We start from the raw sequence: 9101 nt of genomic DNA, 5'->3' as shown, positions 1-9101 counted from the left end.
CGTTTATGCCATAAAGAAATTGAACAAACAATATAACCAGAAAAGTTCACTTCATTCACATTAGCAACCAATCCATCAATTACATCATTACCAACACCAGACACACTAGCAACACTAGAAACACCACACTCAACACTAGGAACACTCACATTACCCTCATCACTAAGACACAAGCGATACATTCCCGAAGTATTGTTCGCCCTCCCAACATGTCTTCTGCCTTTAGTGATCACAATTTTGCCTCTCTCAAGCACCATCTTGAACCCACCCTTGTTAAACTTGTCCGCAGAAACCAAACCCTTCGAGATGGTAGGAACATGAAGAACATCTCGAAGAGTCACCCATTCACCACGTGTGAACTTCAACCGAACATCACCCTTTCCTAGAACTTCAGCTCTGTGGCCGTCAGCACAGACGACAACCGTTCCTTGTGGCATGGGGTGGTAGGTGCTAAAGCTTTCTCGATGCCCACAAACATGCACAGTGGCTCCAGTGTCCACGAACCAACCTCGAGCACAGATTGCTCGAGTAAGAGAGGAGATCATGAAAATCTCTCCAAGGTTCACACTGGCCACCATGTCAGTCACCTTCTCGATTGCGTGTGCAACCGGTACTGATTTGCGATCTTTGCATTCTCTTGCATAGTGCCCAATCTCTCCGCAGACGTGGCAAGGACCGACCCTTTTTGGCTTTGAGTTAGGATTCTGATGACCCGGTTTCTTGAAGCTTTGTTTCTTGGGTCCAAAGTTCTTCTTGTTCTGTCCCCCAGATTTGCCTTTGTGGCTAGAACTCCCAGCTTTGGGAATTGGATTTTGAGGAATTGGTGCCAGTTTTGGGTCCAACACAAAGGAGAGCTTCAAGACATGAAGCATGAACTTGACCTTTTCGGACCAACGGGTGTAGTTCTGACCATCGAATTGGTCAAGTTTGGCAAACTCTTGGTTCATGAAGTGGAGGCTAGCAGTAGTGTCCATTAGTCTGTTGATTTATCACAAATAAAAACCTTTAAGATTGTTGTATATCAAACTAAAAGACACACAAGGAAACCGACAAATAATATTATGAATTATATGTCGATTAGTTGCGAATAATAAATTCAATTATTATTATTAAATTTACCAAGTTTCGTCCAGAAACCAGATCTATCCTTCTCGACTAGATCTGATTATAAGAAAGGTAGAAGAAGACTGTCGTGTTATTGGACGAATTAAACACAAGACAGAAAAGTAAAACCGACCTGTTGATAGCTGACTTGATCTTGAAGCAACTGCACGGATCAGATTCCTATCCTTAAAGGTTTTTACTTTGCTTGTATAGGCTGTAAGCAACAGAGTAAAACCCCAGGATTTAATGCAGCTAGATCGATATTCCAACAGCACTGGAAATTGACAAACACAAAGCGACTACTCGGAAACTAGAAGAAAAAACGCAGAGAGAGGGAGAGAGCTTTGAGAATTCGTGTGTGTTCTGAATGGCTCCTAGGGGGCTATATTTATAGGTATTGAAACCCTAGAAGGCATAAAACGGGCCCCCACAGGCCGGCCCTAGAAACCCTAGGGCGACGACTTGCTCTCTAAGCAAGCCATTTCCTGATCCTTCTAGAATGCCCCGATGACTTATCCTTCACGAAGTCAACGTCGGTCAACCATTTGACCGGGTCGGTCAAACCGGCTTGACCCGAACTCACCAAAAACAAAAGCTCCTTAGCTCCCAGCGACCGATGCGTCGTGCAAAGTGTGCCTAAATCGCGCCATTTCGCGCACTCGGCTAGTGCTAGGCTAGGCTAGGCTAGGCTAGCGCGTGGGCTTGGCCCAATCCTTTGATCCACTAAAGCCTTTGAAGGCTTACCAAAGGAATAGGCTTATAAACCCTCAAAAGTTTCTTCTCTCCACCAATGTGGGATACAAAGGAAATTGCCAATTTGCAATTCCTTTATATATAAATTTCCAACAACAACCGATAATCATTAGCAACGCCATAATGTTTTGTGACCTTGTTATTTTAATCTGTAAAAATTTATGTCTTTAAAGTTACGGTTTGAGAAAAATGACTAGAATAAGCTATTAGTTAGACTTGATAAAGGCAATGACGGTGTTCGCTGTCATTTTAACCAATAAAAATCTTAATCGATGGTATTTTAAAACCAAAATGAAAAGTTAGTTTGCTTATTGGTTATAATTAAAAGCTTAATGACTTAAATAACAAATTTTGGATTATTGGTTACCATTTTAAGTTATTTTTCCTTTTCTGATATTAGGATTTGTCTATAGAGTTAACATTTGCAACAATGACAAAATTAAGGATTTGTCTGTAGAGTTAACATTTGCAACAATGACAAAATTAACGACGGTGCATTGTTTGAAGTGCATAGCAATGAAGGTAAATCCCACAAACTTCTATGCTGAAGTGTGTGGAGATTTGGATAAAGCCTTGATGAACAATAAAGACAGATGGAGAGAATTACAAGGGATGTTAGGGGAAAGATATCAAGAAGGGATGTATTGTTAATGGGTATCTTCTAATTTGGTATGTATCTAAATACCATTGAATATTCATACCTAAAACGTTGTATTGAATATCTTTCACACTTATGTTTTTCTATATATCTTATGACATATTTCACTCTCCCTCATTCTTGCCATTTCTCCTTGGATATTGTTTTTCACTAGTAAGATCTCTTGACTTTCGATATTGAATATCCTTCGATATTGTTTTTCACACTTATGTTTTCTATATATCTTATGATTCATATTTCACTACTTCTGATTATAACTTATAGTAATTTTGAATCTCCTGGATTGTTTGTTTTTGAATTGGAAATTAAAGCGAGATGTTGAAAGTTGGATCATTGGATCTTACATCCGGACTTAGTGGCAATATAAAAAAAGATGAAGTCCTTTTTGCTGTCGACAGGTATGTATATTAAACGTAGTAAAACTTTCTCAATATTTTAAATCAATATATTATATTACTATATTCGATCTGGAATTGATTAGTTATCTATAGCTATCGGATAATTATTTTTCTTTTCTTTTGAAGCGAAATTCCATAAGTAACGCTTCAGTTTGGTTTTCCTTTGGTTTTAATCAATGAAATAATTTTTTCTAGTTATTTTTTACTTGAAATTAAGAAACTACAATTGTTTCCCCCCTATAACGATTTGAAAAAAAAAATCGGGAAAATATTTTTCTAGTTAAAGATGGATTTTTTTAAAAAGATTCAAAGTTTTAGCGGCAAAATCATAAACGAAAAATTCTTCAAATGGTTAGACTGAACTATAAGGATTCTTTTTGTAAAACAAATAGCCTTTCCATGGTTAAACAAAAAAATATATTAATAATAATAATAATAATATAATGGTTTTTATATAAGTTTACCCTCTTTTCATTGATACTCTCGATTTGAAGGTGGAGGAGCCCCCCCCCCCCCCCCCCCCCCCCCCCCCCCACTTCAAATTGACATGTATTTTAGGCTACTCAAAGGAAAAAAATGTCAAATAAATTTAATTTTATAACAAGTAGTACTGCAAATAGAACAATCATTGATGTCAATAGATATAAGACTTTATAGACTTTATGGACTTGATTGATAATTCTATAAAATCACTTTTTTTACCTATCATGTGTTTATTTAATAAAGAGTGAATCACGTAAATTTTCTATATGGTTTACCAAATATTATGTATTATGCCCCTATCGTTAATCTTTAACATCATCCAATATTGTGGTAAATATTGAGGGTGGGGACGCAATCATAATTTTTGGGAAACGATATGATCAACGATTTAGGTCATTCACTCTTTATTAAGGTTTCACTATGAATAGAGTCGCGGATTCAAACTTATTCAAAATGATCGATCGGTTGGATGTTCATGTTGCTATCAAATATGATGTGGCATAATGATCTATATAATCTTATTATTGATAGTTTTTGTCGTTTAATGCAGATATGAAAAGTATCATGCAAGTTTTGGAGGTCTTGATGAAGAGAGGAAGGCAAACTACATGGACATGGTAAAAACTATTTTGCTTTTTTAAGGACCATTTTATCATATAGGAGTACTAGTATATCCTTCTTTGCCAAGCATTCCAGGCTTATTATGCATAAACATAAATGTATTATAACTTCTTTCAGCCTAGCTAATAATTCTTTTTTCAACATTCACATATATACTTAGAGTTCTAGTTTAATTTTTCTTGTCACAACACTAGACTTTGAAAAATATACCCATTATAACGATGTCATCTAACTACAAAATAATTTTCACTGATATAATCGAGTAGGTTATTCCAAGTACATTGTCTTAACAAAAAAAAATTGAAGGTACAATAATACTTATAACATAATCAACACTATAATAACACGTGTAAAAGGGTGTTGCTATTTTTTTTTGTTGCATGTAACGCAAAATAATTTTGTTTCAGGTTAACAAATATTACGATCTTGCTACAAGCTTTTATGAGTACGGTTGGGGAGAATCATTCCATTTTGCCCCAAGGTTATAACTTATTGTTTACTTTATGTTATTTTATTAATTTTGAAAAAAAAAATTGCGTTTATTCTGGTTGCAGATGGAAAGGAGAATCTCTTCGTGAGAGCATCAAGCGACATGAACACTTTCTTGCTTTACAACTTGGCTTAAAGCCTGGGCAAAAGGTTTTGGATGTAGGATGTGGAATTGGTGGACCGTTGAGAGAAATCGCTAGATTTAGGTAACCAACTTTGTACTTCTGACATGAAATGCTTTATTTATTTATTTTTCTCTTCACATTCGTTTTTTTGGCATCACATACTTTATATATGTCTCATAAATAAGAAATTGAATTGTTATACTCCTCGCAGTTCCACATATGTGACAGGAATAAACAACAATGAATATCAGATAACAAGAGGAAAGGTTCGTTCTTGTTTAGTTTTATTTATCTACTTCAACTACTTCATGTGTTGTTTCTTTTTTATTTTTATTTGACGGGGACAACTCAATTCATACAGATATATAAGGGTGTTTCTTTTGAGTTAACACAAAACAGGACTCATTTTAAGTTATTAATGACATTGTGGTAAAATATCATGTTTAAGTTAAGTAATATAATTTGAATTAATATCATATATTTTTCAGAGTAGTTCATAATTTTTAATTATTTTCATTTACAATATATATATATATATATATATATATATATATATATATATATATATATATATATAACAATTATAAAAAAAAATAGTTATTTCCTATCAACATTAGATTTCTATACATAAGTGTAAAATAGTTATTTTTTATCATTCAAACGGTTTATTCGGCCCAAAGAAAACAACGTTTCTTCATAAAACACTTGATCGAGACACACATCTATTAGGAATAAACAAGAATAAATCGTGCACATAAGAATACAATATTTAACATGGTTCAATCAATATGATATATGTCTATAGGACAGGAGGGAGTCTTATTTTTCACGATCTTGAAAAACGATAGCACATTTGAAACCCTAGCTAACAGTTGTATTATATAGGAAAAGTACAAAATGTAACTCTAACTAGATTGGCCGATCCTCAATCAATCCCACACAATTATCATGTTGGTATCATGTGTCAACAAGTTTCTTTATTTTGTTTGGGTGGGTCGATATCTATTCGGGCCATAAATTCGCAAGTTAAATTTAACATTATTTATCCATACAAAAGTTAATCAGAAACAGAAAAACAAAAATTTTATCTAGTAATATATATATATATATATATATATATATATATATATATATATATATATATATATATATATATATATATATATATATATATATATGGAAAAGTGAATATACCCTTAAGGGTATATAAGCTTAGGTACCCAAACTCACCATACTACGTCATTTTGTATCATATATATAAATTGTAATTGTCCAATATTCTTATAATTCAACTTCTAACTTGATTTACTTCCAAGATTTTTATAAATTTCACATTTATCTTCATCTACATAATTTTCATTTTCAATTATAATATATATAGCCTAGTAGGTGTTCGGCAAAAATGTGTGATTTAAGAGAAATATAATAGTGAAAATTTGAAAATCTTGGAATCAAATCAAGTTAGGACTTAAAGTTTAAGAACTTTATAATGAATATATCAAACAAAACGATGTATTTACGGTGGGTTTGGGTACCTAAGCTTATATATCTTTAAGGGTATATTCATTTAATAAAGAAATTCATGGAAATGAGGGCATTCCTCTTTTAAGACCTAGGTTTTTACGAAATTTCCCTTTTCCTTCCATTTTTTCTAGCGTGACGTAATTTTGTTAAATATATTTGAAGCATCACTCTCAAGACATCATGAGATATGTTGCTATAATTATTTGATTTTGATTTTTTTACTGACATATATTTCTATTTTATCTCAAGGTACTAAACCGTGCTTCAGGAGTGGAGCAAAACTGCAATTTTGAGAAGGTAACTTTTTGTCAAGCATCAAGTGTAGTCTAGTTCATAAATTGTGTTTGGCGCAAAAGCTAGAATATTTTTAAAGCTTATTAAATTAGTTTTTAGTGAGACCACAAAAGTTGCTTATAAATTAGTTTTAAAGTAAACTTTTTGATAGTTATTTGAGATAGCTTATTGATAACTTATAAACTAAAAAGTTAGTTTTTCAACTACCGAAAACACAACCTTAATGGCTTATAGTTTCTTATTAATTTTTTAAAGATTAGATGAGAGTTACTCATATTTTCTTATTAATGGTAAAATTAGGATTTACTAAGGAAACCATAACTCCTTCCTTGATTTTCTCTATTAAATGATTATTTGCAGGGTGATTTCATGAAGATGCCTTTTCCTGATAACAGTTTTGATGCAGTGTATGCAATTGAAGCTACTTGTCATGCTCCAGATGCGGTATTTAAATAATTGCTCATGTTTTTTCAATAATTATATATTTTTTCTCTCATCTACTTGTTTTCTTTTTGTCATCTTTATCAAACCTTTCATTTATGATTTAAAGGTTGGATGCTATAAAGAGATATATAGAGTCTTGAAGCCCGGTCAGTATTTTGCTGCAGATGAGTGGTGCATGACTGATGTATTTGATCCAAATAACAAAGATCACCAACAAATTAAGGTATAATGACACTCATCCCATTCGACTGATTGAATACAAATATAACAATTACAATACATAATTAATTATTACTTAATTTATAACTACATTTATGCTATGAGAACTTGCCGAAATAGAACAAATGATAAATTTATATTGTATATCATAAAATATTCAATATCATAGTCAGAATTGTCCTCATCTTAAAGCTCTTGGTTAATGTTTTGTAATAATATATTTTGTGTAGATAAATGTTTTATCTTTATATTAAATTATTTAATATTTTATATTTAAAACCAATTTTTTCTGTTTACCAAATTAATGTGTCTCTATTCATCAACACCAAAAGAAAGTTGATGATTTTGTAGTATAGTTGGGGTTGCTCTAAGTTACATAACTTTTGAAGGGTATTTTAATGTAACTTTATATCAACAGGCAGAAATTGAGCTTGGTGATGGCCTCCCAGACATTAGATCCACAAGACAATGTTTTGCTGCATTGAAAGAAGTCGGTTTTGAAGTGAGTTGTAACTACCTTACTTACCTCTTATATTGCATTTGGCATCCATTAGATTAGGACTAATAATGATGTTAATAGGAAAAATATTGCAATTTCTTTTTCTACCAAAAAATTTGGAATATAAACACGCTCCTTAATTTCTCATTTGTACAAAAGATGTCAATATCATCATCATCATCAAGAATCAATAGTCCTAGAAAACTTGTCGCATTATATCATTGTCCCATGTAACAAACTCACCTTTTTGGACTTACTTTCTTAGGCACTAACTAATAACAATGATTAGGAAAGCATTTAGGTACTCTAAACAAATGGGAGATTAATTATATCAAATATATGTCCCACCTCCTTTTGTAAAACAATAAATTAATTTTTTTTGTCCCATTGGTATCAAACAATACAACATGTTCAGTTTTGTTTTGCATAACAAAGAATCTAATAGTTTGTGTCTTTATGGAGATTATATGGGAGAAAGATCTAGCTAAAGATTCACCACTTCCATGGTACTTACCTCTCGATACAAGTCAATTCTCTCTTGGCAATTTTCTTGTTACACCTGTTGGACGCTTTTTTACAAGGAACATGGTAATATACATTGACATGAATTAATTTTGACTATTATTATTACATATATTCACCAAAAATGTTGTATTATTGCATTATGTTGTTCTAATAATAGGTTAAGGCCTTCGAATGGATGGGACTTGCTCCAAAAGGGAGTCAAAGGGTTCAAGCTTTTTTAGAGAAAGCTGCCGAAGGGCTTTTGGCAGGTGGAAAGTAAGATTTCATATTTCTATCTTTAGATGTCTCATTTAAATAAGTAAAAAAGAAAGTCATTCATGTTTGTAGCATTTTTTTACACAATAAACGGACTCACATAGTCTTGCTAACATCAAATAATCTTGTGGTGTGACAGGAAGGAGATCTTCACACCAATGTACTTCTTCTTGGCTAGAAAGCCCAAGTAGCTTATTTTGTATGTTCTTTTCAAGTGTATTATGAGTGGTAGAAATCAATTATGAATTCATTTATAAGTCATTCAATTATTTAAAATTACATGCAAGATTGTTATATGTTTCATGTATTTCTATGGAGGTAAGACTATATAATCTTTCTATGACTATGTTTTATGACAAAGATGGAAAGGGAATTTACATCTTTTGTGCAAATTAGAGATCGAGGGTGATTCATTATCGACCTTGTCTCACTTTTATGTAGGATAAAAATTACAGTTTTTGTCATATTGATATATGTTTTAGTCTGATGCATGCCAACTGTAGTATGGGGTTACTATGTTTTATCATAAAATGTCTTGCCATACGTAACCATTATACATAATGGATTAGATATTACAATGTTTCCAAAGCTATTTTCGATGATAAGAATGCCATCGTCATTTGTATTTTGCACATAAGAATTCCCTAGTGATTTCTTACGCAAAGGTTAATTATCAAGATGGAAAGTATATTCTAATGGTTTAAGGAGTT

The 9101-nt window shown here is 32.3% G+C and overlaps 1 protein-coding gene across 1 annotated transcript; it reads left to right on the top strand.

Moving 5' to 3' along the window:
• Nucleotides 1–2800: 2800 nt before the first annotated feature.
• On the top strand, nt 2801–8690 carry LOC111912645 (cycloartenol-C-24-methyltransferase-like). The gene is made up of 12 exons (XM_023908397.3): nt 2801–2913; nt 3947–4013; nt 4425–4498; nt 4572–4712; nt 4843–4897; nt 6405–6452; nt 6810–6893; nt 7000–7116; nt 7531–7614; nt 8074–8199; nt 8294–8391; nt 8531–8690. Exons 1-12 carry the CDS (start codon nt 2831–2833, stop codon nt 8580–8582), a joined length of 1029 nt encoding a protein of 342 aa, XP_023764165.1. The 5' UTR covers nt 2801–2830; the 3' UTR covers nt 8583–8690.
• The last annotated feature ends 411 nt before the right edge of the window (nt 8691–9101 follow it).

Source organism: Lactuca sativa, chromosome 1 (assembly GCF_002870075.4).
Source record: "Lactuca sativa cultivar Salinas chromosome 1, Lsat_Salinas_v11, whole genome shotgun sequence".
NCBI lineage: Eukaryota > Viridiplantae > Streptophyta > Magnoliopsida > Asterales > Asteraceae > Lactuca > Lactuca sativa.
This window is presented reverse-complemented; position numbering and strand designations above follow the sequence as displayed.